At 40.8% G+C, this 18,107-nt stretch overlaps 1 protein-coding gene across 6 annotated transcripts in view; it reads right to left on the bottom strand.

The window, feature by feature from the left end:
• ABHD2 (abhydrolase domain containing 2, acylglycerol lipase) overlaps positions 1 to 18,107 on the bottom strand; it is a 95,892-nt gene that overhangs the window by 38,159 nt on the left and 39,626 nt on the right. For all 6 annotated transcript variants that reach the window (XM_063090327.1, XM_063090322.1, XM_063090324.1 and 3 more), the window contains one exon: positions 1,229 to 1,404. In XM_063090327.1, coding sequence (XP_062946397.1) covers positions 1,229 to 1,404 — 176 coding nt within the window. The remainder of the gene's footprint in view (positions 1 to 1,228; positions 1,405 to 18,107) is intronic.

Here is an 18,107-nt window from a genome sequence, read left to right as displayed (position 1 = left end):
TGGATATGGTGGAGAGAGAAATATTCGAAAGACCAGTGTGAACTCCTAACCCATTCATTTATTAATTCTTTCCATGACTGTTTATTGGGAGCCCACTGTTCTGGACTCTGGGGATCTTTACATTCTAGCAGATAGATAATAAACAACTATATAAATAAGTGTAGAGAGCGGCAGGTACCATGCAAAGCAGGAAGGTGCGATGGATTTACTGCGAAGGAAACACTAGTTAGTCAGGGACAGTCCCCCTGAAGAGGTGACATATGAACTGAGACCTGAATGACAAGAAGGAGACAGCCATGTGAAGGTCGGATGATGAGCATTCCAGGCAGAGGGAACATAACTTAAGCTTTTGTCACCAGCTACTCGGCAGTTCTAGTTACTTTAAATAACTAAGAGATATAATACATTTACTGAAATTTACCCATAAATAATTCCTGAGCTCCTACAAAAAGCTAGGTGCCTTTGAATACTATAGAACACCAAATACATGTTTTTTTCTTATTGGAACATCATTCAAAAGGATGCTGGTATCTAACTCCACGACCCTAAAAGTCCTCATTATGAAGCATTTTATGTGTTTAATGTGTAAGTTGGACAGATAATGCCAAATTCCAGCAGCAGTGGAAACTGAAGTTGTTTGTCAGAAACAGGTATTCCAGACCCTTGCATGATAAATACGACTTAATATGTCTTTTTGTTCAGGGAAAGATAATCAAAGAGAATCTGAGAACCTTCGTTTTTTACTGTTATCCAACCAACAAAACCAGCCCTAGGGCATCTCCAAGCTTCAGTTTCCTCACCAGTAAAGTGGGGATAATGAAGCACTGACTTCACAGGGTTGTTGTGAGGGTCCAGTGAGCCAACGATAAGACCTAAAGCACGTAGAACAGTCCAGCTTCTGTTTCTGTCACCAACCCAGAGGCCTAGTCCTGGGGAACCTGGGCTCCAAGCTCTCCCTCATCCCCTTAAACCAAGCATCTGTATTTCACAAGGGCATTAAAAAATTGTCTTCCACAATGCTTCCTGAAGAGCTTTACATGGTGACTGGCAAGCACCTGTTGGACCTCATTCTTGCAGTTTGCTTCTGGGTGATGAATCCCAGAAGACTTCCCAATGGCCCCAGATGTAATGGGACAAAGTAGGTGGCACGAGCATTTACACTGTGCTCCCCATGACTAATGTTCCTTTTCTGAGTGATGGGCCAGTCATATGACCCAAACCAGCTCACCTCCAACACAGTGCTCAGCCAAGGGCTCGAAGAGGTCGAATGTAGAAGTGGCCCCATCAGACATGGTGATGAACTTCCGGTGCCCGTAAGGGTGTGGTGACCTCACCCTTCCCATCTTCCCATACAAGGCTGTCTGGATGTGTCCACTTTTCCCCCAGATCAACGGTGGAATGTATCTAAGAAAGGAGAAGAGAGGTCAATTTTTTCCACATTCCTTGAACAATGCTCTGAAAAACCTTTGAGCCAAAATCTTTCAACCTATTTAAGTTTTTTCCTAGAAAATTCTGTACACTAAGCACAAACATGAGATTTTTTTATTAACTTACAATCCATGCCATGATTTACCCTTTTTTCCCATTTATTAATACATCCTGCATCAGGTTAGCTTTAGAAATCTACCAGGACATGCTTATATCAAGAGGATTTCAAATTTAGGGTGTTAATTAATTCAACATGGATTATTTCCATAATATAGAATAAAAAGAAAGCAAGAAATACACTTTGAACACATTCTAACTTGACAGGGTTAGCCTCATTATCAAATGAGCTAATGCATAGAAAAAAGTTAGAATAGTGGCCACACTCACTAAATGCTCACTTCTTTCCTTGCTCTAACTAGCAGGCCACAGCTGCAGTGCTTACTCCATTAACCAAACCTCCTGCTTTCAGTGACACTGGGAAGGGCAGCAAACTCTTCTAAGAGCCTGTAAGTGCCTTGGGGGGTGGGAGTACCACTATATGCTGGAATGTGCTGGAATGTATAAATATTTGTGGATTTAATGAAGGATAAAGGCTTGTTAGCCTAAGCAAGGCAGGATGCCTCCCTAACAAGTGCTTTGTGAAAGCATGGAGAGACTCTGGACCTTGGTAGGAAATGCAAAAATCACAAACTAGTTAATTACCGAAAAAAGAAGGTACTTCAAGTTACAATTAAGAAATGATTATGGATCACAATCATAGTACAGGATGATCCCATTACTGAAACTGCTATTGGTTTCTCTTCCATGGCTTTTAGCCCAAACTTAATGGCTGGGCAGGATTTGTGTCCTATGTAAACTAGAGTCATATAATATAAAATGGTAATAGCATCAATCATCTCTGTATTATATCACAGTGGTGAGTGTTTTCTTAGTAGTTGATTTTAACCTATTTGCCCTTTTATGTCTGTCATTTCTCTCAGAACCAGATGATCCCAGAAGCCCTTCTTCAATTTACTATTTTTTTTTTTTTTTTGTAATCAATTAAATCTACACAAAGTTAAGGGAAGTGAAGCTATCACCTTAAGCAAGGCAGTTTCCAGGCAAGCTTCCTCTTTGGGGGTGGGGAGGAGAAGAAAGTATTTGAAGACCTGACGGACATGAAGCCACTTGCCAGCCTAACACCACAGGTGCAAATATCAGTGTAGAAGCCATGGTGTTTGGAAAGCACACGAAGGCCTTCATAAGAGCTGAGTGGATAATGACAGTAACAAAAAGCCAGCTAATAAAAACAATGTCAATTGGACAACTGAATACTATACAAGATTTAGATATAGAGTTTATGAGACTTTTTGTACTATTAACTTGGAAAATAAATTGTGCACAGAGGGAGAGGAGTGACCCAAGAAATTAAACTCCTGACCACTTCTGGAGGAAAGTTTGAACAAAATTTTGTTTATAATATAAACTTAAAATAGAAATCTGGTGAGGTTAAAAATGTCAGAAGAATGGGTAGATTTCATATGCCTATCTTCTGATCTTAGAAAATATGACAAAAGAACATAAAATTTCCTTTAGGCTATTCACAAATTTCCTACATGATGACACATCCTGATGCCATGATCCTGGTTCAAGACCATGTCACCTCCTTTGAATCTTGGCAACAGTCCCTAAGTGACCTAGCCTCTAGTCTTGCTCCCACTTACTCCATAGTCCACTTGCCAGTGAAGTGATAATCTCAACACAAACCTGGCCATGGCCCACCATTACACGGGTCCCAGCTTGGTTTGGGAGGCTGGCCACACCCTGGTGCCCACTTAATCTTTCTGACTAATCCCCAATAAACCTAAACCAATGGCCCAACTCCACCCTGAATAGGTATACCTTGTGCTGAATCATTCTTATCTGAGATGCCTTTGCTCAAGCTCTTTCCTCTGCTGGAATGCTCTCCTTCACACCCAGTTTTTCTTCTGGCTAGCTACTGCTTGTCTTTCAGGACTCATTTCCAAACAGGTTGCGGGGGGTATTGCCCCTTCTCTGTGCACCCTGGCATAGCACCCTGTGCACAGCCCTGTCCTAGCACCCAGATGGTTTCATTAATTTAAACATTCTTTTCAAGCACACCATATGGATTTGGCTATAGTATGAGTGGGTATTGGCTACCGTACTCTTTCTAACCCACCTAACCCCATTCTCAGACTAGGGTGGGATAAAATTCCTAAGGGAGGTGTCTGTGCATGTGTGTATCATGAAGCAACTGCCTCAGAATCACTTGGGACTCTCTCAGTTCAGTGAGGACTGGCCAGTTAGCTCAGTTGGTTAGAGCATGTTACTGATAACTCTAAGATCTAAGGTTCGATCCCCGCAGTGGCCAGCCGCCAAAAAAGCAAAAAAAAAAACCAACTCTCAGTTCAATGTAAGTTCAATTGTACACAGTGGAAGTCTCACAATCTTTAATTTGACAATACCATCTACCGATAAAACATTGTTTTAAATTAACTTCATAATAATGCAACACCAGGTTTATAAATTTTAATTTTTGGATTGCACTTACTGTGGTGGGGTTTCACTGTGTGTTTTTGTTTGTTTACATTATTTATTCACAGACCAAAAGGAAAAAAAAAAAAACCAGAATAGGTGCCCAGTCACATTGAGTTCAGGGAAGAAATACGAACTAAAACAATAGAATATTTTGAAGTTTATAATAACACTGAAGAGATGCTGCATGGAGAAATATGCTTTATTCTACTTGTAGTATGTCTGAAAATATAGCTGTTAATAACTCCATTTATTCCTATCCCCACAAGCTATTCTTCCCATCAGGAGCTAGATTCCTTCCCTGTGAATCTGGGCTGGTTTGTGATTTGTTCAGGCTGATGGAATGTGGTGGAAGGCTTGCTGTGCAGATTTGAGCCTGGCCTTTAAGACACCTGGCAGATGTTGCTTTCACCTACATGGAAATGTGATGAGAGGCCGAGAAGAGGTAATCTTGGAGGATGAAATGGAAATGAGAAGCACATACGTTTAAAATTTTACTGATACTGCCAAAATTGCCTTCCAAAAAAGATGGATCAATTTACATTCCCACCAATAATGCATAAAAGTACCTGTTTGCCTCACCCTCTTCAATAACTGGCATTATCCATCTTTCACATTTCGGCCACTTTGATAGGGCAAAAAAGGGTATCTCGTTTCAACATGTGTTTCTTAAGGTTGATCCAATGTATGGTTTTTAAAAAGTTTCTTGTTTTAATTTTCATTTCCCTGATTCATTTGTTTACTAGTTATTTGTATTTCTGTTCTGTGAATTTCCTGTTTATATACTTCGTCTATTTTTCTATTAGATTTTTATCTTTTTTCCTATTGATTTGTAGATATTATTTTTATTTCCCTCTACATTAAGCCATTATCTATTAAATGTTGCAAATGTTTTCTCCCTGTCTATTTTATATTTTAACTTTATCTTACATAATTTTTATATTTTGTGATTAAATTTGGTCATTTAAAAATTAAAACCTTTATGTTTTGCATTTTGTTTAAAAAGAGCTATTCTAACACTCAATCATAAATATATTCCCCAATATTTCCTTCTTTTACTCTAATAACACATTTAAAAGGATAATTTATTTAAATAATGTATTACCCTTGTTTTAGTCCTTTTTGTGTTGCTATAACAGAATACCTGACACTGGGTAATTTATAAAGAAAAAAGGTTTATTTGGCTTACGTTTCTGGGACAGCTGCATCTGACATGGGCCTCAGGCTGCTCCTACTTATGGCGGAAAAGGGGCAGGCAGCTGGCGGGTACAAGCAGATCACATGGCAACAGGAAGCAAGAGAGAGAGGGGGGGTGCCAGGGTCCTTTAAACAATCAGCTCTCATGGGAACTAATAGAGCAAGAACTCACTCACTACCCCCCCTCCCCCAGGGAGAGCATTAATCTATTCATGAGGGATCACCCCCATGACTCAATCAGTTTCCAACACTGCCACATAGGAGATCAAATTTCCACATGAGTTTTGGAGGGGACAACACATCCAAACTCCATCAACCCTTAAATCCACTTATTTTTGTAAATGATATGAAGAAAAGATCTAACTCATTTTTTTTCTAACAGGTTAGCTGATTTTTACTTAGACAAATAAATGGTCCATCCTTTCCCTACTGATTTCAACTGTCATCTTCAATATATACCAAGTTCCCAATCAAATATTTAGATTTGTTTCTATATTTTCCATTTTAGTTCATCGATCTATTTTTCTATTCATGTGCTGATATGACACTGTTTTAATTAATACAGCTTTATGGGATATTTTAAGAGTTGATAGTGCAGGTGACCTACACTATTCTTTTTCAAAATTTATTTGGCAGATTTTTGGTATTTTATTTTCCAGATGAATTACAGAATTAGCTTGTTCAGTTCCATGAAAATTTTGGGATTTTTGACTGGAAACACACCAAATAAATATTACCTTAGGGGTAATATTATAAAGATTATAATATTGACTTGTCTCATCCAAAATCATGATGTATATATCCACTATGTCCTACAGTAAAATTTTATAGCTTTCTTCATGTTTTACAGAATACTCAGTTTTACTACACTAATTCACATGTATTTTTATACTTTTTTTGTGTGAAAATGGAAGTCAGCTTTTATTCAGGAATACCGGTGACCTGAGGAGAGATGTTAGGCTAACCCATCTCTCTGGTAAGCCTGAAGGAGAATGAACAGGCTAAAGCCAACCCAAGGACTCAGGTTTACTGAGGGGTTTTAAAAGAGGGGGCTGAGAGAATGGAATGTGGGAAAATGAAAAGCAGGAGGGAAGGGCATGTGAGCCATGAGGGCTTCATGCAAGATCTCAGTTGCAAGGTCTCGCCAAGACTCCATCTGGTTTCTGCTCCTGTCCTGATCTCAGGGTCTGGGTAGCATGCGTAAGTCTGCAGGTTCAGGCTGGCTGGAAAATAAAGTTTCTGAGGCTGGGAAGTCCAAAGTCCATCTGGCGGTGGCAACAGTAACCAAAGAGTCTCACATCGCAAGATAGTGGAAGCAAAGAGAGAGCAAGAAAGAGAGCTTTATGTTTTTAAAAAGCTATTCTTAAGAGTTGAAACATCTACGCATGTTTTACTCCTAAATCCCTGAAAGCAGGAACAATGTCTTCCACTTCTTTACTAATCCATATGGTATTTTATCCAATGTTGTGTTGTGGTCAGTGACTAATAAATGCTTGTTACTAAGTAACAAGTTATGTCACACAAATTATAATAGAGGCCAGCCTGTCCTTACCTTCTGAACCTATTTATAATCAGCATCTGGTTTTACTAACAAAAGTGCCCAAAGAGAAAGACTGCAAGGGAAAATCTGGACCTTTCTCCCCCCAACCCCCTCCTGCCACTGCCTTTGGGCAGATGGAGCTTATGTTAACAAGGACAAATGGTTGCTGGTTTCTTTAAAAGAGAGTTGAAAAAATAAAGTTGACTAATGCTCATCTTTACCCTAAATAAGTGGCTGACCAATTTTTCCTTATGGTACCTGGGTTCCGTAATCGTAGATCAAACCACTTTATTTATTTTTTTTTTTTATTTTTTTTTTTTAAAAGATGACCGGTAAGGGGATCTTAACCCTTGACTTGGTGTTGTTAGCACCACACTCAGCCAGTGAGCGAACCGGCCATCCGTATATGGGATCCGAACCCGGGGCCTTGGTGTTATCAGCACCGCACTCTCCCGAGTGAGCCACGGGCCGGCCCCAAACCACTTTATAGATAGCTATTAAACCCAGACTTAGCTGTGTTCCCTTTGATTCTCTCTGATACTTCTCTACTAAATTAGCAAAGGACATGGCACACGGTAGATGTCTAGGATATGTTGTCTGAAATTGAGTCCCCATATCTCAACAAGTCCCAGAAGTCCCTTCTAAATGCCCATCAGCAGTTACTCCTTGTCATTTTGAGTTTCTGTCAGATAGGATGCTTTCATTAAAGCATCCCTAACTTAGGTAAAGAAGGGAATATGTAGAGGGATGCTGCGGTGCTTACCAAATGGACACGAGGCTGGACAACCAAGCTTGAAAAGAGGGTAGGATCCAGAAAAGAAACCAGGGGGCTGCTCCAGGGATGTTCCCTTTACAAAGTCAGCAGCAGCATCTCCCCACCCCACTCAAGAGTCAGTGTCCCAAGAATGGGGCATCTAGAAGAAGGGATGGCTTCAATTTCAGAGTGGGTGGGCAGGGCACCATGATTTATTACCTGCAATGCTGTGGGAGAGAACTTTCCCCAGAGAAAATTTGTATGCTTGTAAAAAGGAAGAATGGACACCAGGCAGCCAGAAGAGGATAGATGCCCCCTACAAGGGTTCAGGCTGGACTTGTCTTTGGTTAGAAGCTTCTTTAGTGCCCCCGATACCCACAGCCCATGTCAAACCATCATGTTCTCATCTAGTTCTTCCAAAGTCTCCCCTTTCTTTCTGTCCCTGTTCCCAACTGGTCCCAAAACTCAGCATTTCACATACTTCTCAAATGTATTCACTTGTCTCATAAGCATCTGCTTCACCTATAACACATGGAGATGAGAAAGAGCCAACCTACTTGTCTAAGTGTTTTTTCACATGTACCCCTCTTTCTAAAAGCAAATCTGACCACACGAAAGAGTTGTTGTTTTTCTTTAAAGGAGAAATCTAGGAGAGTAGAGTTTTTAAGACTCTTGGTCAATGATCTTTATTGGTCTTAGAGTAAAGTAGCAAATTTTGAACCCATCACTTTGTCTCCACCACTTTTCTGAGGTACAATTCCCATAACATGGAATTAACCACTTTAAAGTATACAATTCAGTCGCATTTAGTACATTTGCAATATTGGGCAACCATCATCTCTGCTTAGTTCCAGAACATTTCATCAGTCCAAACAGAAACCTCGTATGCATTATGCTCTCCGTTCACCCCCCCATTCTCCCCTACCCCCAGCCCCTGGCAACCACCAATCTGCTTTCTTTCTGTCTCTATGGATTGACATATCCTGTTTATTTCATATCAACAGAATCATACAATATGTAACCTTTTGTCCTGTGATTTTTCACTTAGCATGTTTTGAGGTTCATCCATGCTGTAATGTTATCAGTAATTCATTCCTGTTTATGGCTGAAAAAAATTTCATTGTATGGATATACCACATTTTTTTTGTCTATTCACCAGTTTATAGACACTGCGTGGTTCCTGCCTTTTGGCTATTGTGAATAGTGCTGCTATGAACATTTGTGTACAAGCTTTTGTTTGAACACCTGTTTTCAATTCTTTGGGGTATGTACCTAGCGGTGGAATTTCTGAGTCATATGGTAACTCTATATTTAATATTCTTGAGAAATCTCCAAAGTGTTCTCCACAGCAGCTGCACCATTTTATATTCCCACCAGCAACATACAAGGGTCCCAATTTCTCTACGCTCTCACCAACACTTGTTATTTTCCATTTTAAAAAGTTACTGTAGCCATCCTAGAGCATGTGGAGTGGCATCTGATTTGTGGTTCTGATTTGTATTTCCTTTATGACTAATGATGTTGAGCATCCCTACCATTTTGAGTCTAGGTCATTTCCTTCTACTCTATCTCCATTTTCATTTCTATCTCTAATATTAATCATGATTTTTAAAAAATGAATTAGTTGATAAATATATACTATCAGTTACCTATTCATATCAAAATGGCTATTATTGGCAGAAAAAATCAACTCACAATAAAATTGGCAATAGTTAGAACTGAATGGGGTATAGGTTAGTATTGTCTAAAAATTACAGAAGACTCTAACAGCCACAAGAGAACTTAATAGAGCAGAAGCTATGGTCATAGTATATGATATGAACAAAAAAGTGAACATTGACTCCAAGATCTTTAGTAAAATTTAAATGGAAAATAACCCTGGATAAAGATAAAATTTTACTGTATTATATTAAAAAATTCACTATGGAATCAAATTGGCTCAGTGGAAAATATTTTCTTAACAAAAACTCTTTAATGTTAACATAACTCTGATGAAAATATCTGTACTCAAAATGCCTTGGGCCCAACCCCTCCTGGGCCTTTTCTCAATGGAAATACAGGAGGTTAGAATCCAACTCCATACCTGCATGTTCCTCCTTCCCAGCCCAACCCAAGACAAGAGACTTGGGGCCAACAAAGGATGACATGAGCTGAAAAGAAACTGCGTGGAGGAGAAGATCCCAAATGCAGTGCCCACTCAGGGACTGTGGAGGGGGCAGGCTGGGCAGGACACATGCTGATGAGCTCCATAGAGGTCTGAGGAGTCTTGCTTCTCCTCCAAAACAAGAAAAAATTAAAGCTCAGGATTTCACAGAGAGAAAAGAAATGGGAGGAAGTAGTTACCATGCTCTAATTGTCTACAATAATGAGATACATACTAAGGCAATCACCACTGGAATCTTACTATAGTAAAGAAATGACATCACTCAGAGTGAAATCTGGGGCCTCTCCCTTAGTGACTTAAGACACATTCAGGATGTTCCGCCAAACCCTTTAACAAAGGAAGTCAGGGATGTTTGAGGTACTAATTAATCATGGCTCTATCACTGTGAATATATTTACCTATTTCTTTGAACACAGAACATGACAAATAAAACTGCCATTTAATTTATCTATGGCACTTCACAGTTTTTCAGTCCTTTTTGCACAAGATCTCCCTTGCCTTTGATGACAATTTTGTGAAATGGGCAGATGTTCTTAACCCCATTTTACCATAGGACCCTGAGGCCTTGACCACTGTGTCCAGTGCTTTTTGGATGATACAATAGACAGGATAAGGACAAATTGATGATTCCATTATAGAGACTCCTACGACTCCATTAGTCATCCTTTAAAAATATTAGTTTTCTACAACCAACATAAATGGAGCTTAGCATATCTTAAGTGTCAACAGCTAGCCTCTAGCTTTAAAAATATATCAAATTAGCATATACATATTCTGATGTTAGACATTTTTAAGGCTAATTCCAGTCAGGTGCTTTCTAGCAACATGGAGAGCCCTGGTAATTACTGCTGATACAGACCTGGTGAACGAGGGCTTCCAAGCCAGAAGCAATACAGAACGGAAAGGGCAAACCCTCAGACCAAGTTCTGGGGCCTCTTCAAGTACAAGCCAACAATAATCAGGGCACAGGTGAAACATTCAGGAGTAACCGCCTTCTCCCATTTTAACTTTTGCTCTCTCCCCCTCAGGGTCATTCTGTTTTTATGGTGGGGTCACATCTCACCTGTAGCCAGGCTCTCAAGTTAGAAGGTGAAATAATCAACTATATTCAAATTATGCCCTGAACATCCCTTAGGAAGGGACACACACTGCCTATTTGTAAGGGGAGCCCATGCAGATCTCCGGGGCTGGGCTGCAGCTAAGCACATATGGCATGAGGTTAGGGCATCATGGTGGCTTGAGGTTAGGGCCATGTTGTGAAACCAAAAAAATGGGAAACACAGAAACACATCTTTAAATTCGAGGCTGCAGCAAGATGCTCCCTCTTGCAGGAGAGGCACAGAGGCCCTAATGCTGCCAGAGGGGACAGGAGGCTCCCAGCTAACATGCAGTGGGGGCTTGTGCTCCTCTGAGTGGAGAGGCTGGCAGAAGGGCCTGCTTGAATGAAGTAGTGTGGGTGCATGTGTGTGCGTGCACGTGTGTGTATGTGCACATATGCACATTTACTAACGTCTTTCTCTTTCTTGATGTATAGAGTTGAATTTGCATAAGTTAAATGTGCTTATGATGTAACTCCACTGTATACTAGAAAGCATATCAGGTAACAGTTATACATTGTGTGTTTTTTGACTGAAACGTATTGATTATATTTGTGGGGTACAGAGCTGAATATCAATACATGTATACAATGTGTGATGATCAAATCAGGGTAACTAGCATATTCAACCACTACAAAACTTAATCATTTCTTTGAGATGAGGACATTCGATCTCCTCTCTTCTAGCCATCTGATATAACATGTAGTAAATTACTGTTAATTATAGATGCCTAGCTCGACTGTACACCCATAGAACTTATTTTTCCTATCTGGCTGTTACGTGTCCATTAACCAACCTCTCACTATCCCCTCTCCCCCTCCCCTTTTCCTGCTGAATATTGTCATGTTAAAAACAGGAAGTAAGGAATTCATCTTTAATTTACCCCCTGCCTAAATTCTAAGGCATTGTGTAGAAGAAGGAACTCCAGCAGAGCCCTCTACCTGCAGGGTTCTGTCAGGCATCCATAGCCGCCTCCTGAATTCTCTTGGAACTTCTTCTGAATTTAAAAGGTCATCCAGTAAAATAGGTGACTATCCTCTCAAGGGTTTGTGACTATAAAATGTCAGCCCTACAGCTCTTTTAGTTCAGCTTGAGGAAAAGCATGTGTGAACACGACATGTGACTGAAGGCTTCACAAGTCCACAGAGCTGACTTTGTTCCTAACATGGGCTGCTGAACACAACCATGGCTGTCATTTTACACTCTGCCCCTCAGCCTTCCCTCTCCTTCTGCAAAACCCAAGTCCAAAGGGACACTTGGCGACTGAGGCAAAAAGCAAGAGAGTTACATTGTGTTGGGAAACTCTCCCAGGAAAAAAGCTCTCTCGTCATTAGAGAGCTGCTGGGCGGTGGCTGCAGTTCTTTCCTGACGGCCTCAAGTGGCTGACTCAAGTGGCTGACGATGTCCTTCGCCGGGGCTTTGCCGGCTGCATGCCAGGACACCGGGCAGGGTTCAAGTCAGGCATTGGGACTGGTAGGGGATTTGGGCTCAGGACATTTCCTCAGTTTCCAGACAGGATGCCCATCTCAACATGCCCTCTACTCTGCTCAAAGCAAACCCTAAAGGAAAGCAAATTTCCATCCCAGGAAAAATATTTGTACACTGAGAAGAAAAGTGCTCTTGCTCTGACCAAGACTTGTTTTGGGAGTGACAAGGTGGACCAAGAATACCTAACTCAAAGTGTGTGCTACCAGCACTTGGGACCAAACCAAAATGTTACCAGGATTGAGCCTGCCTCTACCCATGTTTTCTTCTGGCTCTTACATATTGATTCAATCAAATTGAACAAAAATGGGTGCTGCAGGGCACACAGAGATTAGAGCAAGCTACAGTGCCTGTCCCCATAGAGGTCATAATCTGGGGTGGGACACATGATGAATACACAGACAGCTATTGTCATAGACAGGAGGAGTGGGCCACAAGGTCAGAGAGGCAGGATAGGATGATATCAAGGGGAGATAATTATATGGCTAAGAAGTACCAGTTTAATTCAGTACATGACAGGGAGTGCTCTCAGAGAGTACAGATGTTTCTGAGCACTCCGTGTCAGGGCTGGACTAGTCATGTCTCTCATTTAATCTTCACAACTCTGAGCAATGGTAGCACCCCCATTTTTAAAGACGAGAAAAACAGGTGTCGACTTGCCTGCGGTCACAAAGCCAGGATCACAGGACGTGTCTCTGATTTCAGTCCAGAGCTTTTCTTACTATGCGACACTCAAGACTCATCAACTCCCCCAACTGGAAGTTAAAATAACAAGTACACATCTTTGTGCTTGCTTTTTCCTGTCTGATCAATTGCCAAAATGTTCTATTAAATCATGTTCCTCCAAATCAATAATTGAATTTGTTGGAACTTCCCTACGGTGTCCTTCACATGCATTCAACAAAAAACCATGTCTTTGGTTTTACATGTTTTTTGCAACTGTTACCAACTTCTTAATGTTAGTGGAGTTTTTTGTTTTCGCAGGAGACACATCTGGAGGGTAATTAATTTGAATATTCACATTTGATTATTTCTAAGATGAGGACAGAATGTTAATAAAGTCATATTGAATATCTCCTCAAAGATAATGAAAACCAGGAGAATGATGACAGTGAGAGAGAGAGGATGGAGGTGCTTCTGGAAAGGCCATGGGTGTCTGATTTGGGGAAGCATTTTTGTCCTGCTTTAATGGGTGACAATAAACTCATCAGGATAAGCACCAATGGTAGGGGAAACACCAGGAGCAGAGCTCTGTAGCAGCTGCACAAGTCAGAAAACCGAGCTCCAAGCCTGCGCGCGCGCGCGTGTGTACACGCATATGTGTGCACAGGCATGTGTGTGTGTGCATACACATGTGCATGAGCACATGTGTGTGTACAAGCACGTGTACATGTGTGCGCGTACATGGGTGCACATGTGTGCGTGTGTGCGCGTTTGTGTGCACGCACGTGTGTACATGTATGTGTGCATGCACGTGTGTGCACACAGGGGAGGCAAGGAAGCCAGGGAGGAGCAGAACGCTTTAGAGTTCAGGGGAACACTTTGTAGGTATTTATCCTGGATCCTGAACTTCCAGAGCCTCCCCTCCATAGGCCTGGAACCCAGAATTCCTGCTGCTCCTACCACAGACCCTTCTGGCTCTCCTTCTGGCCTTTCTCCCTGCACTCAGCATGGCTGACTGGAAGCCAGCAGATCAACAGCAGATTTTTAATAAGCCCACCCCACTGGGCCTCACGTTTCTCCACTAGGACACAGCCCTTAGTAAGCACCTTCTTTTCAGAAAGCCCAGATGTGGAATAGACCCTGCATGCACACCATACCAGTCCTGCTGGGGAGGCAAGGCTGGGCTGGGAAAGGATGTCATCATTAGTTTCGGGAACAAGTATCTTGGGCCTTTTATCTTGACAAAAGAGCAGTGGCATATTTGGCTTCCCAAACACCCATTCATAGGCTCATCAGAAATACACTTTGAACACAGCATCTCTCCCAGTGGACGCAAATCCTTCTTCAAATCTGCCCATGTTACATTTGCACTGTTGTTGCTATATGCACCATTCCTCAATTGCAGGATTCTGCACCGGAAAATTCTAGTATAGAGACCGCTCTGTTTCTGCCTGAAATGACCAAAAGAGGCCTAAGGAAACAAACAAAAAATCATCTTCTGTTCCTAGAACTGGTTTCTAAATAGAGGATGGAGGCCAGTGGGCAGAGCTGGCACATCTATGACCCTTTCTGCAGATTGTGCAAGCCATAAAACACGGATGTTAAAGAGAACAGGCCCATTGCGCACAATGAAACCACTTAAAAAGAAACCACACTTTTTTGATCTAAGGAAAAATAAACTCGATTTTTTTTAAGTTCAAAGAAAATCAGTTAAAAAGCCTGAGAATTGTATTCATATGTTCAATGTCTCTGATCCCATTATCTTCCTGTTCCACAAACAGCATTTAGGGCTGGCCACACCCCTCCACATGCAGACTGAAGCCCAGTCTTCTCATGTATATCTCAACCTGGTTTTGATGCTATTCTTTAAGCGGGGTTGTAGGTTATTAAGAGGCCCCACGGTTCCACCGACAAATGCCATCCATTTGAGAACTAATATCCTGCAAACAGCCAGTCAAAGATTAGTCACCTAACTGTAAGAGAATGTATCGCAGCTCCTCCAGCTGGGCTGCTAAGGCACTAAGCGCAAAGCTCCCAAACTCACTCTGCCTGCCCAGACTTTGCAAAGCACACCACTCTCTCACCTTGCCTTGCCTATTGCTAAATTATGGTTTTGAAAAAACTGCCTGCGCCGACCAGACAGGACACGTGCGGATACACACCACACAAAACACCTTTGTTTTGTCCCTGTCCCCCAACCCTATCACCTCTCTCCTGTCTGGGGGACACACAGGTAGATGCCAAGGGTTTGCTCTTGGCCCAACCCAGTGTTGCCTTTTGGCTACATCCCAGCCCAAAGCCACCTCAAAATCTGTGCCGGGGTTGGGGAGAAGGAAGATAAGAGCTGGAAAATCACATATTTGCCACTGTTCCTAGTAGGGAAAACTGGAATATCTGTATGTGAAGCTCCTGGATTCATTACATGGAATGTCCCTTTAAGAACATGTTAATCAAGAGATGACTAAGAATTAAAATGTCAACATTCAACATCAGCACTTGGTACTACATCTTGCTTTTCTTTGATGTGCAGAAAATAACTTACAAAATGGCAAGAATGACATTAGAGAAAAGATGCGTTCTTAAAATATTTAATAAAAATTATGCTTCATTTGTCAGTAATTACATTGATCATTACTAATAAGCCACACTCAAAACCAGACTCCATTCTTGTTCCCAGGGAGTTCACAATCATGAAAAGGCGATAAGAAGAGAAGTTTCTAATGCTTTTTAGGGCTCAGAGACATGAACAAATGAACTTGCATTGGAAAACTCAGCATCACAAACACGTCAATTCTCCCTAGACTACCTATAAACTTAACAGATAGGCAATAAAAATAATAACACGATTTTTATGTTTGGAATTAACAAGCATTCTAAAGCTCTTATGGAAAAACAAACCAGCTATAATAGCCAAGGAAATGATGAAAGAAAGATAAGAGTAATGAAGGGTACAAGCATCGTCCGCAAAACTCCAGTTTGCTAGAGGTATATGTTCAGGATCATCAACAAAACAGAAAAGACTAAAAATATGCCTAAAAACATCCAGGAAACTTAGTTGGGAAAAAGGTGGCATGTGAATAAATGGGGCAAAGATGTTTAATAAATGGTGTTGGGCAAAGGGTAGCCATCTAGAAAAAAAATTACATTGGAGCAACTCCTCACACCAGGATAAATTCCAGAAGGATCAACATTTCAAAATGAAGAGGAAATCATACACACGCTAGAAGAAATTTTAGAATTTTTTTTATAATCCTGCACTGAAGCAGGCCTTTCTAAGGAAAACGGAAATCCCAGAAGCCACACACACACAAAAAAACTATTGAAAAATTAGACTATGCAAACATTAAAAAAATTCTGCACTGGCAAATACCACCCTGGGCAAAGTCAAAAGACAAATGACAAACTGAGAACAAATATTTGCAATTCATATCACAAAGGGATAATTTCTCTAGGACATAAATAGCTCTCTCAAATGATTAGGAAAAAGGCCAATGACCATCAGAAAAAGTCAGAGGCTACTAACAGGCAGTTAATAGAAAAGGAGATCAAAATAGTTCTAAAATATAAAAATATGCACAGTTTCTTTCATGAAAGAAAGTTAAAACCACAGTGAGAAAATATTTTTAACCCACCAGCTTGGCAAATATCAAAGAGCAGAAGAACCTCTTAGGTTGTCAAGGTTTGGGGGAAGCAGGAGCTCTCATATAGTGCCGCTGCGGATAGGCGTGAGAGCAACAGCTGACAAAATTTTCCACACAAATCCTCTTTGACCCAGCAATTCCACTCCTAGGAGTGTATCCTACACTGACACGTGTGCATCATGATGAAAATACAAAATTATTCGTCGCAGCATTGTGAAAGCAAAAGATTGCAAATAAATGAAACCTCTATCTAGGCCACCAGTTAAATACACTTTATGAACTACTAAGCAGACAAGATGTAAATGGAGCAAGCTCTTCCTATACTCACATGGGAGAATCTAAGTGATATTTCATGAAGAAAAGATGAAAGGGCACACATAAGAGCCTACTGATAGCAGGGGCAGCACTGATGGAGAGTACAAAGATTCTGCTGGTTGATGAGAGAACTACTGGGAAATGCAGTCACTGCCTCTTGGGCAAAGTGAGCTTGAGCAGAAATGCAAAAGGAAGGAAATGATGCAGCTACCTGGAGTTCTCAATAAGAGTAACACAGTTCCAAAAAGCTGAAAGAAGCCACTGTTGATGGCTGTGGTTAGCCTTATTCAAATGGCAGCCCTCTCCTGTGGCATGTGAACACAGGAAAACATTTCCTCAAATAGTCAACAACTTCATCTTTGTGAAAAGTCAGCTCAGGCAGCAGACCTTCATTCTTGTCCACACAGTGAAAGAGCACTGCAAAACCATACAGATAAGCATGTTCTAGAAAGTTCTGCTAAAGCAAAGTCCACCTCTCTTTACATATAAAAGACAAATGCAAAGGACAGAGACTGGTGTTACTGCTTATTCTTATTATTACGAATGAACTACATACAACTTTCAAAACTATGCAGGACGAAATGTATATTCAGAGTCCTCTTGATTTCATATCAATTTGAAACAGCTACAAGAAATCAAAAGTTTAAAAATCATCCATATCCTCATAGCCCTTACAAAACTATTTTCTTTTTTGTTTCCTTTTAATCTGTATCTATTTGAAGACAGTATTTACATAGTTATCATAACAGTGCCTAGATATAGATAGATAGATAATTTTGGCTTCTGCTATTCCCTGTTTTTACAGATAATTATTATAATAAATTCTGGGTGACTGCATGAAATTCTATCCTGTTTATTAGCTACAGTTAAGGGAGCAAACATTTATCCAGCACCTTCTATGGATATGTTACATAATTTAATTTACCCCTCACAGCAACTCTTAGTATTAGGATCCCCATTACAGACCAGGAAACCCAGTGGCCAGAGGTCTAGTGGGCAGCAGACCCTGCATCTGAACTCCGCTTCTGCCTGACCTGACGCCCCACATTCTTTCCCCTGCACTATATATGATGCTACTGCCTTCGTGGTTAGATGCTTTTGTTCCCAATTTTTACCACAATAAACAATGCTGGTAAAATATCTCTACATATTTTGTTTTTACCTTTCTCAATTTTTTTTCATTTTTTTCAACTTACGTGTACATAGTTTACAACGTCCAACAAGATGCCTCACCCTTCTCTACTCCCAATTCTTATCCCTGAGAGACAACTATTCTCAACTCTTTTAG

The sequence above is a fragment of the Cynocephalus volans genome, chromosome 3, assembly GCF_027409185.1.
Source record: "Cynocephalus volans isolate mCynVol1 chromosome 3, mCynVol1.pri, whole genome shotgun sequence".
Classification (NCBI taxonomy): Eukaryota; Metazoa; Chordata; class Mammalia; order Dermoptera; family Cynocephalidae; genus Cynocephalus; species Cynocephalus volans.
The sequence above is the reverse complement of the archived record's forward strand: the minus strand, read 5'-3'. Positions and strand labels throughout refer to the sequence as shown.